This window comes from Martes martes (assembly GCF_963455335.1).
Source record: "Martes martes genome assembly, chromosome: 4".
Lineage (NCBI taxonomy): Eukaryota > Metazoa > Chordata > Mammalia > Carnivora > Mustelidae > Martes > Martes martes.
The window spans coordinates 127109222-127128956 of NC_137891.1; the positions used below are offsets into that span (position 1 = coordinate 127109222).

The 19735-nt window shown below is 36.3% G+C and overlaps 2 protein-coding genes across 19 annotated transcripts in view; one reads left to right on the forward strand and one right to left on the reverse strand.

The window, feature by feature from the left end:
• Positions 1–599, reverse strand: part of DNAJB4 (DnaJ heat shock protein family (Hsp40) member B4) — a 45611-nt gene extending 45012 nt beyond the window's left edge. Inside the window, exon 1 of the mRNA XM_080801529.1 lies at positions 295–599. The gene's annotated coding sequence lies outside the window, so the exon portion shown is untranslated. The remainder of the gene's footprint in view (positions 1–294) is intronic.
• A 197-nt stretch (positions 600–796) lies between these two features.
• The window catches only part of FUBP1 (far upstream element binding protein 1), a gene marked incomplete at its 3' end in the record, with an annotated part of 33964 nt that continues 15025 nt past the window's right edge, over positions 797–19735 (forward strand). For 6 of the 18 annotated variants that reach the window (XM_080802337.1, XM_080802328.1, XM_080802340.1 and 3 more), the window contains exons 1-16: positions 810–1038; positions 6259–6349; positions 8058–8096; positions 8582–8621; positions 9117–9169; positions 9260–9331; positions 9452–9509; positions 11606–11768; positions 11864–11962; positions 12097–12198; positions 12452–12554; positions 12646–12746; positions 13113–13254; positions 13907–14067; positions 16634–16785; positions 16876–16955. In XM_080802337.1, the coding sequence (XP_080658463.1) occupies positions 919–1038; positions 6259–6349; positions 8058–8096; positions 8582–8621; positions 9117–9169; positions 9260–9331; positions 9452–9509; positions 11606–11768; positions 11864–11962; positions 12097–12198; positions 12452–12554; positions 12646–12746; positions 13113–13254; positions 13907–14067; positions 16634–16785; positions 16876–16955 (1576 nt within the window). In that variant the 5' untranslated portion in view covers positions 810–918. Of the gene's footprint in view, positions 1039–6258; positions 6350–7186; positions 7250–8057; positions 8097–8581; positions 8622–9116; positions 9170–9259; positions 9332–9451; positions 9510–11605; positions 11769–11863; positions 11963–12096; positions 12199–12451; positions 12555–12645; positions 12747–13112; positions 13255–13906; positions 14068–16633; positions 16786–16875; positions 16956–19735 lie in introns of all 18 variants that reach the window. The other 12 variants (XM_080802333.1, XM_080802329.1, XM_080802341.1 and 9 more) reach the window with 7 other exon arrangements.

Here is a 19735-nt window from a genome sequence, read left to right on the forward strand (position 1 = left end):
GAAGCCACAAAGTCCATTTTGGTCAAGAAATGATGTTTTTGTGAACTGTAAGATGACCTCAATAAAACTGGCCCTGGATACCTACTAGGTTACTAAGTGTAGTTAAAACGGAATTTTAGGAACAATCATGTTTTTAAAATGAAAAGGGCAGTCATAATCTCACAGCCTCATCCACATTACACAAAAATACCGAAATCAACTAGAGAACTAAGAGGCCTCTAGCCTGAACTCATCCCCACTTCTGATAAAACACATCTGCCAATCTATAAGTAAAATACAGGGACACTTTACTACCCTGAAAATCAGGACGAGATCCCGCCGGGCCGGGAGGACGTTTTCAGAAACATCTCCGCGTGGCGTCCCGGGCGCCCTTCTCCCAGGCACACTCCTGGTTGCGGCGCTCTCGAGATACTGTAGCGTCGTCCTTACGCCTGTCGACGTTACCCACCTTCCCTTGGATACAGAGAATGACCCTAAGCGCGAAATTCACCCACAGTCCCTCCCGGAGTCTGCAACCAATAAAAAACAACTATTCTTTCTTGAGGTCTTCAAAAATGCAAGCCAACCGGGGTCGCCGCGCCGGTAGCACCCACCACCCCGGAAGTAAAAGCAACACAGTCTCAACAAGAGAATGCGCACAGAGGAGGCGCCAAAATAAACTCCACTCTCGCGATATCTTAAACACAAGTCTCGCGACATCTTTCTGTCTCCCCTTGTTTTTTTTCCGCCCCACCCCCACACCAGTTCGTTGCCTCAAAACATCGCGAGATTTTCTCCTCTCAGTCTCCGCCCCTTTACGGCACGATGGTCGCACAAGAATGTGATACAGGCTCGACGGCCGCCATTTTCTTTCTTTCTTAGCAGTTGGCTGAGGGAAGGTGTCTGCGAAGAAGCAGCAGCGGCCACTGTAGCGTAGGCATGGCAGACTACTCAACAGTGCCTCCACCTTCTTCTGGCTCAGCTGGTGGTGGAGGCGGCGGCGGTGGTGGTGGGGGAGTTAACGATGCTTTCAAAGATGCGCTGCAGAGAGCACGGCAGGTAAGTCTGGACCGCGCGGCGGGATCCCGAACGCTCATGGTAATTGGCCGCTGGCTGAGTAGGCCGCTACTTCTTCGCGCATGAGGAAGAGGAAAGAAGTGCCCTTCCGGGCTCTGAAATGTGAGGAGACTTATGGTTCCCCACGTTGGTAATACAGTTCGGAGGCCGGAGCTCGGTTTTGTGTATCTTGGCGTCTAAGCCAGTTAAAATCCCAACGCCTGTTACGCATAGATGGCTTTAGGTCTTTCGCTTCTGCGGCAGTCGCGCTTCTTTCACTGAAGAGTTAGCGTGGCATTTCCTTTTTTTTCATATTGAACATTTTCCATGGGATAAAGCGCGCGTAGTTTTTACACAATAGTATGGAAGGTTCTGGTAATGAGTTTGGGAGAGGACTAAGGTCTGTCCTCAGGAACCGTGGTAAGGGAGGGATATGTCAGTACAGCAGTCTTTACAGCTTCCAGCTCATTCGGGCTGTCTCAAAATTAATCTTCCTGTATCATTCACTTTCACGTCTACAAGGAAGAGAGCACTAGTATCCCGTGTTAGAATTCTTCCTCCGAGCAGGATTTATGTGTCAGTGTGTTCTACCAGCCCTTTCCTCTTATTTCTCAAAATGGCTTCAGGCCCATTATATCCGAGTTTCAGTTTGAATCTGCCTCTCTGTTCAGAGTCGTAAACTGACCAGACCTCTTTGTATTACGTAGGTGCGTACATTTGCCCTGAAGGCAGTTCTTTCCCAAACGGGAAAAAAAAAAAAAACTCCAGGAAATTTAAAGGCTTCTTAATTGGAACTTTATTAGATAGTCCCTTAACATAACTATAACTTAAAGTGTGTGATGTTGGTATGGAATTGTATGTAAACAAAATAATTTTATTCTCGTTACGACATTTTTAGATTATAGCGTTAAGCGAACGGGAATCAGAAACTAATTTTGTGGTATGTTTTGTTTGCGTTAGTTAACTTTGTTAACCTTTTTTACTCTCCAGTTGCATCAAAGCATCATTTGAGTCAAACTGCTTAAACTCTGTAATAATGTAACAAATGGCTCTTATTTTTATAATGTGAACATATAATTAAACTTAGCTGTAGTCGTGTATGATCAGAAATAGTCAAAAGTCACCATTAATACTAATTGTGTAATTTTTCATCTGAATTTTCTTTCATTTGAACGTTTTTGTAATAGCGACTGAAATATTTATATAATGACGTAAACTGTTAGAGGGTTATTATTAGATTGGTTGAAGGACTCACCTGCATTACTTTATTTGAATTAATTTGTGCTACACACTGAACTTAGATACTAGAGACTTTTTTACTGTGTGAATTGTATTTCTGCCTTCTAGGAAGTGATGATACAATCAAGGAACCAAATGCAAATGAATAGTAGTATCTGATTAATGCATTCAGAGAGGAGTAGACAAAAATGGGCACCGTTAATTTATCCACTTGTTTTGTAAACATTTATAGAGTTCCTGCTGTGAGTCAGGCACTGTACACAACACCAAAGAGTGGGGTGCCTAACTGCCAAAGGACTGATATTTTAAGCAAGGCATTAAAGAATGAGTGAAAGTTTGATCAGTGGAAAAAAGAAGCAGCATGTGCAAAGGTATGAGGGTTTTGGAATGACAGGAACCCAGGAATGAAGTCACTGGAGGATAATGTTGGTTGGGGAAGAGGGTGGAAATTGAGGTGAGTACAGATGAATACAACTTCTGAAAGGCCTCGGGTTGCCATGCTTTAATTAAAAATTGGACTTAATTATTTGGCTAAGCTGTAATTTCCTGATTGTGCTAGATGGCTTTTTTTTTTAAAATATAGAAATTGCCCTCAAACTGTGGATTTCCTGTACTCTTTTTATGCCAATAGGTCAGCTGCCTCAATGCTCTTGTTGTAATGATATGATTCTTCATAGATGTCTTGCTGTAATAATTTGATTGTTTCTTTACAGAATTGATCTTAAGCCTGAGATTCCTAAGTTTAGCTTTTGATTTGAATTTCCCCTTCTGATTACATTTGAAGATGCCTTTATATGTCAGTTGTAACTGCTTGTCTGATATATAAATGGAATACAGGGAGGAGTACTTGGACTGAAGAAACAAGTTAGGTTAATATCTGAAATACTTTTTCCTTATCTATGTTAAAAGCATGCTGGATTATATTTCCAAAATCTTCATCTAACCTTAAGTTTCTTTTCTTTGTCCAGCGTATTATGCTGTGTTCTTGGAAGGAAGAGGTGTAAGAACAGCTTCTTGCCCTCAGAGCTGTGTACTAACGGGGATGCTCTTGGCTTTTTTTAACTGGACAGTTCTTTGTTAATGCAGGACAAGTGGTTACTGCCTAGCTCATTTTGCCATCTGGTAATTTAGACCAAATTGCTCAATCATTTTTCCAGAGAATTCCAATGGCTTATTTTTTAATGTGTAATTTCCAGATTTTTAAATACTCTCTGTGCTAAATTCAGCACAGGGGCACCAGATTGCTTCTCTAGTTTAGGGTTTCTAGCCGGTACACTGAAGAGATTTCTATTTGTGTATTTCAAGCTGTAACTCGAAAGGGTGGGTTGGGATTCTTTGGTTAGGAGTTTGGTGATCACACTAAGGCAGGTTGGTCTCTGAAATGTTGAAAGATCAAAATGTATCTCTCTACCTTTTTTCTCCTTGACATTATGAAGATAGAAGTAAATCAGAGTGGGACTCCATCGTTGGTAGAACACGCATTAAAGCAAGAGTATAAGCCTTGATTCTTTAGCTTCTAAACAGCTATTAGTCTTTAAGTACTCAGTTATTCTTGGAATCTCTTCCTTGATTGTAAAAGTGATGGAAGCTGCAATTGTTTGAATGCAATGAAAATTTTATAAAATAGAATTGTTGTTTTTCAATTAACGTTAATTTCTGTTGAAAACTAGCACTTGAGTAGGCTTTTGAGGGGGTTGGTTTCTACATTTGGTAACAGGATAGCAAAGCTTGATTATGATAAATTCCTCTGTTGTAGGAGGGGACAGTGTTAAAAATGGTTGTTAGTATTCTTATTGAGAGTTCTTTTCTAATGTCTTTGTACTGTTTCTGAATGTTTAAGATGGTGTTACTAATTTTCTTGAGTGAACTATGTATCAACCTTTCATTTTCATTTGGATAGTTTAGAACTATTCAATGAATAATGAATAATAGGGAGGTATAAATAAGTATCCTTTCTCTGTGCAGAAGTTCCTTGGCGTTCAAGGAGTGGTGTTCTGCTAACTCACGCAGCATTTACAAAAGCTAACTGCAGAAGGTACTCACAGCTTAAGATCATCAGTAGTTATTGTCTTGTCTGGCCTGAAATAGTTCTTCTGAAATCAGTACCAGGCAGTGTATTTAAGTAATAAGGAACAATTCAAATTGTTAACTAAGCCTTTTAAAACTTGGTGGAAAAGCAGTTGTTTTCAGGTTTGATGAAGAAACCTTTCAGAAAAGAAATAAGATTTTATAGCTGCCCAAAGACATGGAACAGGCTTTTGAGTAAGTGAAAGGATGATTAAAGAAGGTTAGATTGACCAAAACCTTTTTTTTTTTTTTTTTTTTTTAGTTCTTTTTTTTAGTAATCTCTACACCCAATGTGGACCCTGAGTTCAGGAGTCACAGATTCTTCTGACTGAGACAGCCAGGTGCCCCCCCGCCCAAGCCTTTTTTAAATCAAGCATTTTTAATATTTAATCATGGTGTGCTTTGGGAGGAAAAGGGAAATCTAGAAACCCTAGGAAGTGCAGTTGGGAATTGAATATATATTCAATTTTAAGTGATACATAAGTGGATTTTAAGACTCAAGTCTTTGAATATACTTAATCCTTTCCAGTTTTCTAATTATAATGAAGCATGAAGCATTAGCTTAGTTCACATCAGGATTCTTGGGGGAAATTCTAGGCACCAGATATTTGAATTTTCTGAGTAATTTTTTATCATGGAAAATTTCAGACATACTCAGAATTAGCAGAATAATGTAATGAAGCTCTAATGAGCGTATCACTCACATTTGGTGCTTACCCCCTTCTAAGTAATTAGCATGGAGCTATATAGAAATTGGAATATCTCCACCATTGACTTACCATGTAACCTGAGTTAAGTTCCCTCTTGAGATTTTTTTCTCCTGTAAAATGGATCACTATCTCACTAAGTATTCTCATCTCTTAGGGTCGTTGTGATGATTTGGTGACAAAATGAGTATAAAACATATAGTATGGAGTTTTTCCTATTGCTGGCACTCAGCAATATTAGTTCCATATCTCATTTCATAAAAAATGAAGTATTCATAAAGAAATACATGAAATACATTGAATATATTGAATTTGTTCAATATATTCAGTATATTGAATTTGTTCAATATATTCAGTATATTGAACTTACTCAATATACTGAATATATTGAAATATATGAAAAAATATACATTTTCTTTTACTGGTTGTGTCCTGTCTTACGACTTGAGGCTGCTGTTTTTTTAATATGATGTTTAGGTAAGTGTAAGGAGTTACTTGCCCCACTCTAAAAAAATCTTTAGGAATGAAGTGATTTATTTTTCTGTAGCTGAGACTTTTCTTAGAGGTACAGCTTCCTAGGCTTCCCCCACCCCCATGTTTCCATAGAATAGGATTGTCTGATAGAAATATAATGCAAGTCACATATTTTATTTAATGCAACATACCCAAAACGTTACATGTGTACAATTTTTTAAAAAACTGAGTTGCTTTCCACTCTTTGTTTGATTTAAGTTTTCAGTTTGGGCTAGCCAGAAATACTTAATAAATAACCATGTATGGCTAGCATCTACCTTATTAGACAACACAGCCTTGGAATCCCATAAGGTGTTCACATTCTCTGTGCCTACAGCACAGTTTTGAAGTGTCATGGGAGAGAGCCATGGAGAAGATAGAATTAGAACCACATTTTCCCCAAAGCTATTTATGTGGTCAGTCGATTCTGAAGATTCCTGATTGATTACTTCTTTGTTTGTTCTTACAGAAATTTATCAGAAGCTTAATTCCAGATGATGATAATTTTTTAACTCCTTGAAGTTATTAATGGTATTAATGATAGTAATACATTGCTCTGTAATTTTTGTTTTTCTTTCAAATTAATTTTTTTATGTATTATATATTTGGTATATGTATGTATGAGGAAATATAGCACTAGGTAGTGTATAGTAGTTATGATGTTATCCTTAATGATGGTGTGCTTTTGTTTTTTAAGATTGCAGCAAAAATTGGAGGTGATGCTGGTACATCACTGAATTCAAATGACTATGGTTATGGGGGACAAAAAAGACCTTTGGAAGATGGAGGTAAGTTATAGTCATAAGTATTTTAATTGTTTCACACACAGGTTAGTTGAAGGTGATTTTCAATATTTTTCAAAATTTTTTTATTGAAACATTGCTTTTATAATGTTCTTAAATTGTAAGGTTTATGTTGGCCTCAGGAGAAAAGGGGGGGGAAAGACCTTAGACAAGGTAGGTAAAATTTTGAGTCAATCAGTCAGTTTTGTCTTAGTAGAAAACATTTTCTCTTTTAGGATTGTGCCAGGTTGACAGTTTGCACAGACATCTTGTTAATATAACTGAAAAAAGCAAAAATATAAAATGTTTAGAAGACATTTCACTGGTTTTTCTCATCATATGTGAATTAATCTTTATATGCTATGTTTTCATTGTTTTGCTATTTCAGATTTCACTTTAAAGGTTGATGTTGCTATAGCTTGCTACTGTAGTGTGTTGCAGGTTATACCTTTTTTATGTTACTTTTTTTGTTTTAGTACCTTGTTTTGTGTTTCAGGTTTAACTCAAAATGTGGCTTAAAACAGATTTACAGTGCTTTGTATTTTTTAAAAAAACGTAATTGTTGAAGCTTCTGAACTTAGAAGTCTGCAAGTATTTTTTTGTTTTAGATTTGATGTATGAATTTTGATACATTTTCTTTTTGCCCTTTTATTTACTTAATTTTTTTTTAAGGAGGATTCTGAATGAGCCTGTAGAATGTATTTGTAGCTTTTGACCAGGTGTACTTGGTTTCCTTTTATTTAAGTGTCTTTCACATTTATAGTGAGGTTTTAATATACAAAAAAATGAGCTAATGATGCTTCAGATGTTGTATGTAATGTATTCTTTTTATTTTATGTGTAGATGGCTCTTGGACAAGTCCGAGCAGTACAACACACTGGGAGGGAATGCCCTCTCCTTTTAAAGGCAGGAATTTTTATTTATTACCTGTGTTTAGTATGTAACCGTGAAATAAACCAGTGGATTCTTAAATGGACACAAATAATTCTTGGATTATGTGTCTGAATTTTTGCTGCACAACATTCTGATGTTTAATCATTTAAGTTTGAAGGGGGGAGGAAAATGTAGTACTTTCAGATGTAGGTTGTCTATTCTAAGGTATGCATTGTATTCATCTGTGTAAAGGATGTAGATGAAGGTAGTCATGTAGTTGCTTTGAGTTTTTCTGCTGAAGCGTATGCCGTGAAATGTTCGGTTAGGAACAGTAGAATAGTTTAGATTGAGATTGCCTTGTAATGTGATTTTTTTATTATTTTGCATAGCCTTGTGGTCACTGTCAGATACACTCAACTTTGATATGTCAAATTTTCACATTTTGATAGGTTCTGTTTTTCTTCCAGTCTTCAGTTCCTACAGTGGGAAGCATCATTAGCCTTTAGCATGTGATATTTTGCTAGTAATGGACCTAAATACTTTGTCTTGTATCATTCTAAAGTGCTTAACATACATTAAGGTCAGTGATTTGATAAAATCAAAAAGAATTTTTTTAAATGTCTGTGCATCTTTTAAACATTAAAAGAATGAAAGAAATGTAATGTTTCTTTTGATTACTAAGAGTTTGGGATAAGTTTTGTCACTTTTGGTTCAAATGATCAACAATTACCTACAGCTGTTTCAATAAGTGTTTACATTGATATTCTTGCTTGGGCACGGGTTAGCTAAGTCTTGTATTTGTACTTACTGGCAAAAAGTTAAAAGGCTCTTAATTTTGCAGATCAACCAGATGCTAAGAAAGTTGCTCCTCAAAATGACTGTAAGTATTTTAAATTGGGTTAAAAGCTAAAGTAACTGAATTTTAATATCAGAGTTTTGTTCCTGGTTTTTATTGGGTGTCTTCGGAGTTAGTTGATGGCCAGAATACTTTAGAATGAATGTCTTTGTAAATAATACTTCTTGTCTTCATAATCTCTCAGTTGAATTATGGCTAGGCATATATTCATACAATCTGATTGCTAAGTTATTTTCATATTCAATTTTATAACTCCATTTTTTAACCTAAGCTTGTGCCCCTTGAGAAAGAACAGTTTCTTTCTATGTCATTGCTAATGATACCTGCTGTTTCACTGACTTTCTTGCCCACTATCAATGTTGATTTAAGTATTCTGCCTAAAAGTTTACTCTCAAAGGTGGTGTTTTCTGTGTGTATGGGAAAGATTTTTGTATTGCTTGATATAATTGTATTGTTAAATATGTGTGAATTTAAATTTAAAGTTTTCATTTTATTTGATTTTTTGGTAGCTTTTGGAACACAGTTACCACCGATGCATCAGCAGCAAAGGTATAGTGAAAGGCTTTTCGAAGAGTACTTTGCAAGTTTTAGTTGAAATGTCTGTAAAAACACAAATTAGTATATAGTGAATATGTGCCTGTATATTCTTTTTTGTTTATTCATTTCTGTCCATTTTAGTTGAGAACTGAATGATCATTTTTCCTTTTGAGTGAGATACATTTGTAATTTGGAAGGAAGGTAGAATTAGCCACATATTTGAAGAACTAAAGCAAATGAAAATAATCGTTAAGAAAACATTCCCTGAACCTACACCCCAGCTCCTTTGCAGTTAATGCTTTGAGACTGTTTATCTACCATACCCTCCTCAATTGATGTGTGTCCCATTAAGATTCTGACTTAAACTACTCAAGCTGCATTTTGACTATGAGTATGTGCCTGAAAACCTAGTTTAAGCCATTAGACTTCCATTTTTATTGGATTACCTTTTGAATGTAATCAGTTCTCTTTCTTTGAAGGAAAATGTTAGTTTTTGTTTTTTGTTAGCAGGTCTGTAATGACAGAAGAATACAAAGTTCCAGATGGAATGGTTGGATTTAGTAAGTAGTCTAATTTTTAAAGCTTTGAAAACAATCAAAACATACTTTACAGTCTTAGCAAATAATTTTTTTTTCTTTTTTCTTTACTAGTAATTGGCAGAGGTGGTGAACAGATTTCACGCATACAACAAGAATCTGGATGCAAAATACAGATAGCTCCTGGTAATGTTATTCTCTTGTTATTTTCAGAGTGACTAGAAAATTAGCCTTTTTTTTAAGTAACTATCAAAAGTGATACTGTAATCTTTTTTTGGCCTAAAATATTTTTGTGTTTAATTGTAGACAGTGGTGGCCTTCCAGAAAGGTCTTGTATGCTAACTGGAACACCTGAATCTGTCCAGTAAGTATGAAATCATATGCCTGAGGCCAGCTCCTCTTTCCTACTGAAGGACATTGCCCCTAAATTTAACTGATTTTATCCTGCACTATTAATTTTCCCATTTTCTGGCTAATTTCTAACAAGATATAAAGATGCTGAAAAATTCCTCCATCTTAACAAAAACTGTCCTTGAACCTCACATTTCTATTTCTCTGCCTCCTTACACAATAAAACTCCTCAAAAGGAGTAGCTCTCTTCACCATGTCGTTTGCATCTGTTTTCATTTTGTCTTGAACGTCTATGAGTCAGACTTTTATTCCCATGGTTCCATTAAAGTTGCTCTTTTCAAGATCACATATGGCCTCTGCATCTTTCCACCCATCAACGTTTGACACAGGGAACCACTTTCCTAGAGATATTCCCTCCCTAGCTGCTTTCTCAGTCATTTTTGGTCGTCCAGCTTTATCTTCCTGGCTTTCAGTATGGAAGTGCCACAAAATTCAGTCCTCCTACAGTCTGTCTACATGTACTCCTCAGATTACTTCATTTACTCTTCACAAACTTTAATATGTAGCTTTGTATATCATCAATTTTATGTATTCCTAAATTGTTATTTTCGGCCTTGCTCTCTTTTTCTAACTTACAGACTCCTATCAAGCTGCTCACTTAGTATTTCCACTTGAATGTCTACTAGACATTTCAGACTTTGGATTGTTCATAATTGTTTTCCACCCCTTTACCCAGTCTGCTTTGTCCTCCACTCATCTCAATATATGGCAGCACTGTTTTAATACTCTTATCTTTTTCTTTGGGTACCTGGTTGGCACAGTCCATTAAGCACCGGACTCTTGGTTTCAGCTCAGGTCTTGATCTCAGGGTCGTGAGGTTGGGCTCTGCACTCAGCAGAGTCTGCCTGAAACTTTCCCTCTTCCTCTGCCACTACCCCTACCCCACCCCTGAACATGAGCACTCCAAAATAAATTTAAAATTTTTTAAAAATTATCTTTATCTTTTTCTTGTCTTTCATTTATCCATAAGCAACTCTTTGGTCATTTTTCTTCAAAATTTATTTGGAATCCAGCCTCTTCTTGCCATCTTCTATATTATTACCTTGTCTGTGACCATTTGTCTATATTTCAACATATTTCCATTCTTTTTAGCCTTGTTCAGAAGTAGTCTGTTCTCAGAATAGTATAGCCATATGATCTTTTTAAAATGTGAAACAGTTTATGCCATTACTTTGCTCAGATCCTCTAATGCTTCACCATGTCTTTATCATGGCTTGATTTTACCTGCCACCTTTCTCATTCATTTTTTACCTCTCTTCTCCCAACTCGCTGTGTTTCAGCCCCATTTAGCTTCTGTTCTTTTAGCACACCAAGCGTGCTTCTCATCTGCGACCTTTGCAAATTCCTGTTTCTTCTCTCTGGAACGTTTTGCCCTCTGATATTTTCATAGTTACTCCCTCTCTTCCTCTACATTTTAGTTCAGATATCTTATCAGTAAAGTCTTTTTTATGTCTGCTTTGCATGAAATAGCATATCTTTATGCATACACATTCTGTCCCCCTTATCCTGTTTTAATTTTGTTTGTAGCACTTAACCAAACATGCTGTTTTTAGTTATTTAATCAAGGTAAGCTGTACCAGTGGGGACCCTGTGCATTTCATTCAGTGTTGTAATTCTATTACCTAGTATAGTACTTGGTATGTAGTTAACATTTCTTAAGTATTTTTGAGTGGATAAATAAATTTTAATGTTTGAGTGACCAAAGTGGTGTTTTAAAATTGGAAATACATCATTCAGTTATTGGCAGAGTAGCTTAATTCTTAGATGATTTTCAAAGTAAAGTGGGAAAAAAAGGTAGAGTGCTACTTCTTGGAAACTTAGGACTGTTCTCAAAAATACTGCAAATTGTATACCTAGAAAATTTATTGTGTTATCATTCTTTGTCCCTGATGGCATTTTCTCTTAATTGAAATTGTTAAATTAGCTTTAAGCCACCTAAACCTGAATTGGGATGGGGGAAGTACATGATTATATTATTTGGTGTTTCTGTATTTGCATAAGTTTTTGAGTATGGCATAACTTATTGTTTGACTCCTAATTTGTTAACAGATCAGCAAAACGATTATTGGACCAGATTGTTGAAAAAGGAAGACCAGCCCCTGGCTTCCACCATGGTGATGGACCAGGAAATGCAGTTCAAGAAATCATGATTCCAGCTAGCAAGGCAGGATTAGTTATTGGAAAGGGGGGAGAAACTATTAAACAACTTCAGGTATTACTCTGTAAAGTGATTAGTTTTCATCTGTTTTGAAGCCAGTTCGTTTCCACTTCCCTTTTGTTAATACATACGATTTCTGTGATTAATAGGAGCGGGCTGGAGTTAAAATGGTTATGATTCAAGATGGACCTCAGAACACTGGTGCTGACAAACCTCTTAGGATTACAGGAGACCCATACAAAGTACAGGTAAGCTTAAGTTTATATTTTACATAGAAGGATTTGGGAACAGAATGGGCAAAACACATAGGAATATAATTACAGTGTTTTGAGACATGCTTTGTAAATTGGGTGTTTTGTTTTGTATTTTGTTTGTACTTCAGCAAGCCAAGGAAATGGTGTTAGAGTTAATCCGTGATCAAGGTGGTTTCAGAGAAGTTCGAAATGAGTATGGGTCAAGAATAGGAGGAAATGAAGGGATAGATGTAAGTAAAAATACCCATTCAGAGATGGTTATATACTAATTCCATAAATACATGTGTTTTTCCTGTTCTGTGTTACATAGCCTTTAACATTGGATTCCTGCCCTCCCTCCCCGTAACTTACACCTTAGAGTACAGAATATAAATCTTGTTACCCTATTTGATGCAACCATAGTGCTGTATATACTTTTATGATTTGAGATAGATTAATTTTCAGGGAATAGCTTTCCTTAATACTTAGTTTTCTTTATATAAGGTCCCCATTCCAAGATTTGCTGTTGGCATTGTAATAGGAAGAAATGGAGAGATGATTAAAAAAATACAAAATGATGCTGGTGTTCGAATTCAGTTTAAGCCAGGTGAGTACATATTTTGTTATCTATATGTTATTAGCAGTTACTTTTTTGACATGCATTGTTGCTAACTCAAACCATTTTGTTTGTTTTGAAGATGATGGAACAACACCTGATAGAATAGCACAAATAACAGGACCTCCAGACCGATGTCAGCATGCTGCAGAAATTATTACAGACCTTCTTCGAAGTGTTCAGGTTTGACAGATGTTAATATTTTCATTTAAAAAATATTTTTCTTCGAGTCTTAAAGGGTCCCCCCTCCCATTTAGTTTTATATAAGAATTTGTCTGATGATACTTTGTTAATAACTAAAAAGTTTAAGTTGCTTTGAGGTAGACATCTTAGAGCAGGAAGGTAGCTATGTAAGTGGATTGTCTTGCTTATCCCAGTATACAAATGATGGGTATTACTTGTTGACTGTTTGGCAGTCATATCATCTCCCAGCCTCTTTAAACTTCTGGTTTAGGAAAATGAAGGTTGAGGAAGATATGACATGGAATGACTTTTATCATGGAAAGAAGAGTATGCTTGTATGTTGACTTCGTTTCTTTCCTTCTCTAGGCTGGTAATCCTGGTGGACCTGGACCTGGTGGTCGAGGAAGAGGTAGAGGTCAAGGCAACTGGAACATGGGACCACCTGGTGGACTACAGGAATTTAATTTCATTGTACCAACTGGGAAAACTGGATTAATAATAGGAAAAGGCAATGTATTTTAAACTCTTAATGTTTTGATATATAGGTAAAAATTTAACACATGACCTGATTTTTCTGGATGCTATTTCTAATGTACACCAGAAGCAGTGATTTTTCCTTGGCTGTATCTTACGTTGATTTGTAATGAAAACATAAAGGAAGGGCTTTATATATAAAATAAAAATGTGATATGAAACACATTGGCTACTAGAGAAGGGACCAACAGTTTTAATTATTAGTGTAAGAAACTTTTGACCGAAAAAGTGGTTTGGATATTTGTGTCATTTGCTTTTTCCTAACTCACATCTTCTTAAAATTTAGAATTTTTTAGTAAGTGTGTTGGTTTATGTTACTTGTAAAAGCAATTTATTTGAGCCAAATATTTTGATAAGTTAGTTTTTCTGTTACAATTCATTTTATGGTTGGGTATAGATGTACTAATTTAGGTCTTAAAAACTTGAGTATGTTTTAGGAGAAGCATAAAATGCCTTATAGAACTTGATTTACAAGTGTAGAATAAATGGAAAATCTAAAAGAATATTGGCAGATGGGATACTGCTCAAAACTTTTTTATGGCTCTCTTAATTGTGACCATTTTCATTTAGGTAGTTCCTTTTATATCCTTTGGATCTTTAGAGAAATTATTGTGTTTTGATTTTAGGAGGTGAAACCATAAAAAGCATAAGTCAACAGTCTGGTGCAAGAATAGAACTTCAGAGAAATCCTCCACCTAATGCAGATCCTAATATGAAATTATTTACAATTCGTGGCACTCCACAGCAAATAGACTATGCGCGGCAACTTATAGAAGAAAAGATTGGTGTGAGTGTGCTTTAAACTTCAATTTCTAGGGGTGCATGCCTGACTCAGTTGGTAGAGCATGTGAATCTTGATACCTAGGTAGTGAGTTCAAGCCCCCACATTGGGCAGATAGGTTACTTAAAAAATAAAAAGGGACACCTGATTCAGTCAGTTGGGCATCTGCCTTCGCCTGGGGTCATGATCCTGGGGTGTCCTGGGTTTGAGCCCCACATTGGGCTCCCTGCTCAGCGGGGAGCCTGCCCCTCACTAGCCCTGACCCTGCTTGTGTGCTCAGTCTCTAATGAATAAATAAAATTTTTTTTAAAAAGAGTTCAAAAAAGCCAAATACATAAATAGATAACTAATTTCAGTTTATACATAGACCCTCTTAGTTAAATAAGACATTAATTCACATGTTCCTATAACTGCTATATAGAAAAATGCCAATTTCTAGTCTAAGATTATGTTTCATCATATAATGGGTACATGTAACGTAGAGAAGACTCTCGAGCAGTGAAAAATAACCCAGTTAAATAAACATTTATAAGGGCTTAGAAAATTGTATTTGGGCATGGGTAAGTAGAAAATAGGCAGATACGATGTTAGGGTTGGAGGGTTATAGAATATACTTGAAGGACATAGTTAATGGGAATTCAGTTTTTAATAAGGGCTTACTTTACTCAACCCTCGTGAGGCAGATATGAATTATATGCATCTCCCACTTTAGAGTAGAAATTTATAAATCCAACTCTTAGACTGACAGTGACTTTTAGGAAGTTTTAAAATATATGCTATTTGAATGCTTTCCACCTCTACACATACCACACAGCTCTGATTCAGAATGTCTGGAACAGGGCCCAGCATCTAATTTTAGAAGGGTGTTCCAGGTGATTCAGACATATGGCCAAATTTGCAAATTTTTTCCTTTAGAACAGTTTCCTGGTGGTAGTACAAAAAATGCATGGAGTCTTAAATGTGCTTTCTTATAAATGAGGAACTAGTGTTTTCTTGCATTCTTTTACTATAGAGCATAAGGGAGCATCTTAAAATATTAATAACAATTAGAATTTCTTAGGAAAATTCTCCTTGATGTTTGCCGCATTGTGGATGGAATACAATAGAAGTTTGACCCTGTTTCTGTCTACAGAGAAAGACAAATAGATGTATAAAAGATGCTTAAAGAATGTCTTATAGGGGTTCCTGGATGGTTCAGTCAGTAGAGCATGCAGCTGTTGATCTAAGTTTGTGAGTTCAAGCCCCACGTTGGGTGTAGAGATTACTTAAAAATAGAAAGAATGTATTGTAAAAATACATACAAACATTGTAAGTTCTGTGGTATGGACAGTAAGTGTTTAAAAACGTGAAGAAAATAATTCCGGACTTGGTAGTGGCAGAGTTTGATGCTAGAAAAACAAACACGTCTTGGTTTGGTGTTTTTATGATTCCTGACATGCATGGATCAAGGTTTCTAATAGCTTGATGGTCAAAAAGATAGGTTGTTACAGAGAAGCAGTTTAGTGTGGTGGTTAAGAGCATGAATACTCAGTCATTTACTAACTTTGTGACCTTGGAGTAAGCTATTTATACTCTTGTTTGCCTCCCGTTTGTTCTTCTACAAAGGAGAATAATAGTAGCTGCTTTACGGGGTTGTAGGGATGAGTGTCTGGCACACAGCCCTGTAAAAATAACTGACAGTTTTTCAGTAATCCATTTTTACTTTTTGGAAAGGATTGTTATGGATAATGGAAGTGAGTGATAATGACAAGAGGTAGAAACTTAAAAGGATAAAATAATAAAAAGGATTTTAAAAGTCATGAAGTTTAGCTTCATTATTTTGTAGTGAGAAAATAGACAACCAAATGTGGTTTAAGCAGTTTGCTCCAAAATGTTATTATCCATATTAACTGCACGAAAGCTGTGTTTAGGGTAGTTAAATCTAGTCTAGTGGTCTTTACAAGTTGTATTATGAACAGGAAAATCAACTAAGCATTACTAACTATGTGGTATGATATAAATATGAAGATCCAGGGGCGCCTGGGTGGCTCAGTGGGTTAAAGCCTTTGCCTTCGGCTCAGGTCATGATCTCAGGGTCCTGGGATCGAGCCCCGCATCGGGCTCTCTGCTCAGCGGGGAGCCTGCTTCCCCCCCTCTCTCTGCCTGCTGTTCTACCTACTTTGATCTCTCTGACAAATAAATAAATAAATTTTTTTTTTAAAAGTAGATGTAGAACGGATACAGAAAAAGAAAAGCTATAGACAACATATTTCCCTGACTAAAATGATAAAGGAGTAGTAAAAGAGCTATAAAAAGGAAAGCAAAAGAACAGAAGGGAATAGTCTGAAAGGAATAGAATGGAAGGTAAAGGAGATGTTTCAGTTCTTTGCTGATGCTGTTGATTGTAATGAGTTTACATGTCTCAGTGTGGTAAAGCATTTAAGCAACATGAATGAGGAAATGAAGGAAAATCTAAAATATGTTGCTTATGGATGTATAAAAGGGTAGAAATGGAAGGTTAATTTAGCCTTTGACTTGTTCAGCCATTACCATTTTTCTGATTTTTTTTGTACATCTTTCTGCTTTTTTATAGGGTCCAGTAAATCCTTTAGGGCCACCTGTACCCCATGGGCCCCATGGTGTCCCAGGCCCCCATGGGCCTCCTGGGCCTCCAGGGCCTGGAACTCCAATGGGACCATACAACCCTGCACCTTATAATCCAGGACCACCTGGTCCTGCTCCTCAGTAAGTATTGAGTTTGGTTCTGGGGTTCCCCCCCCCAAAGATTGTAGCTTTTGGTAAATTGCATTTTTATATTGATTTCTTTCTTTTCAGTGGTCCTCCAGCTCCTTATGCTCCCCAGGGGTGGGGAAATGCATATCCACACTGGCAGCAACAGGCCCCTCCTGATCCAGGTAAAAGATATTTATTATTCATGTGTAATCTATATTATTCCTATTATCCTCCTAGATTTTCTAATGTCAGTTCTACATTGTGTGCATTTTTTGCACTGACTCTTTCAGCGGGAGTCTTAGTTTCTGGTTTTACCACGGTGTATAAGATTGGTGTGTATGTGGTTTGTTTTCAGTGAACTTTTTTCTACTTCAATTTGGCTTTCTGCCCTTTAAAAGTGAAAGAGCAGAGTGTTAAAAGCCAGAAGCTACAGGAAGAAATACAATGTCTTATTTTTAAATACCAGTGCCATCAAAATGTATAATGTGTTAATTGTGACATTATCCATGAAAGAATAGTGCACATTTATTTATAGAATTATCTGAGTGTCTAATGGAGCATTTAATATTTGAGTATTAAACTTTGAAGTTCTCAAATAAGATAAAAAAGCCGTTTTCATATTCCTGATATGGTAACTTCACATATTAGTAAAAAACAGGGCTGTGTTTAATGTCTGCATGTTAGAACTCAAAAATACATTAAGTTATATGTTTTCTCTGTTCAGGTCTGGATTTTATATATACATTCTATTTTGTTACTGCATTTGCCATCCTCTAGTTTTCTTTTCATGATGGTCAAGGGGCATTCGTCAAAATCAGTTAACACTTACTTGTGATCCTTCTTTCTCACCTACTACCTATCTTTTAGGCCTCTTTCACTGGACTAGTTTCAAGGAAGGTACCGAATTATGGATTCCTTTCCACACTAGTGTATTTATTTTTTAAAAGAACCTAAATAATTGATTTCAATGAAATTGTTTTAGTGAATTTGATTAAACATTATTGTTATTTAAATGTGGCCCTATATTGTAACATACTTTAATTTCATAGGAAGTGTGCTCTTTGGAATATGATTGCACGGCATGACAATAAGCAAATAACCACAACTACACTCACTCAAGAAACAACTTGAGTGTGCTAGGATGTGGGTATGCAAAGATTAGTTTATGTTCTATAGCAGAAAAGTGCACTCTAAATGTTAGCAATGCTGTGATGGACTGAGAGAGAATTAAATATAATTTAGTGTATAATAGTATAAAAATCTTTTTTGTTTTTAATATATTTTATTTTTTTATTTGACAGAGAGAGGGAGATCACAAGTAGGCAGAGAGAGAGGGGGAAGCACGCTCCCCGCTGAGCAGAGAGCTCGATGTGGGGCTCGATCCCAGGACCCTGAGATCATGACCTGAGCTGAAGGCAGAGGCTTAAACCACTGAGCCACCCAGGCGCCACCTAGTATAAACATCTTTTAAGAATGAAAAGAGTTTCCATTCCCTCTTGTAAGCCAACTGGGATGCTGTGATTAGGCAGAAAAATGACATAATTTAAGAGATTCAAGGGTTTGAGCGAGTTAAGGGGTGAACTTATATTGAGAAACTTGGATTTGTAGGATTGCACCTTATGAGCCCTGTTTGGATCAGTAACATGATTGAGAGAAATGTTGGGAATTAGAAGTAGTCTCTATCACAGTCTCGATTTCACACTGGGAGTAGTAGTGAAGTCACCACATTAAGATTTGGTTGATGAATATGGCTTACAGCATTGCCTTTGGAAAATGAAGTAACCCATTTAGCTAAAAGTTGGTAGCTAGGGTTAGATACTGCTTATATTAGATTTTGCATTATGTAAAAACCAAAATAATTTATTTAGATGAAACTTCTGGTGAACTTATTAACATTCTGGTATTTAAATGTGGCCATGACAAAGTTCATATTTTCTGAACTACATCTTTTTCTATAAAAAAAAAAATGGGCTATTGGGGCACCTGGGTGACTCAGTGGGTTAAGCCTCTGCCTTTGGCTCAGGTCATGATCTCAGAGTCCTGGGATCAAGCTCCGCATCAGGCTCTCTGCTTAGCGGGGAGCCTGCTTCCCCCTCTCTGTCTGTCTGCCTCTCTGCCTACTTGTGATCTCTCTGTCAAATAAATAAATAAAATCTTTTTAAAAAATGGGCTATTAAGAATTTATGTAGAAGTCAAGAACTTAGATTTCAGAGTGAGACAGACCCAGATAAGTCCTAATGCTACACCTTTAATAATTGTGTGATAGTAAGCAAGTTTTTCAATCCCTCTGTATCTTTTTTCTTACCTTTAAAATGATAAATGAAGGATAATCATGTTGAATGAATAATTAATAAAATCTCTGTGTATGTATTAGTTATGTCTAACTGTTGGACTGGCTCTGTTACACCCTCTACACATTCAGGAGTTCAAGTATCATTTTCTGAAGTCTATTTTGTCTTAGTTTCTCCGGCCAGAGATGGTGTCAAATGAAATACTTTGTATTATTATATAGGTAATGACACAATTAAGATATAAACGTGCAACTTAGAAAAGCAGTGCATTTATTACTGGAGGAAGGTTTGGATAATGCCTAAGAATTGTATTACCTTAGTCATTGTATCACTCTAGAAATCCTTGCTCCTTTTTTCTCAAACTTTATTAAACAGCTAAGACTTGATGCCCATTTGGGATCAAGGCTACACAGATTTCATATAGATACAGACTTCGGCCAAGGAAATTACATTTTCCTTGATAATACAAGCTTTAAGATGTATCTGTAGTGTCATATGATACTCTTCATATAAAGGACAGAATCAAGAAGAGGATTTCTGTTTCTGACTGAGAGATCTCAAACTGTTACTGCATGAGTTTGATTTTTATGAAGGATGAAATGAGGAAGCATAACATGGTCAAAGGCCAGATAATGAACATGGCAACCTCTGAAAAGTACAAGCAGTTTACT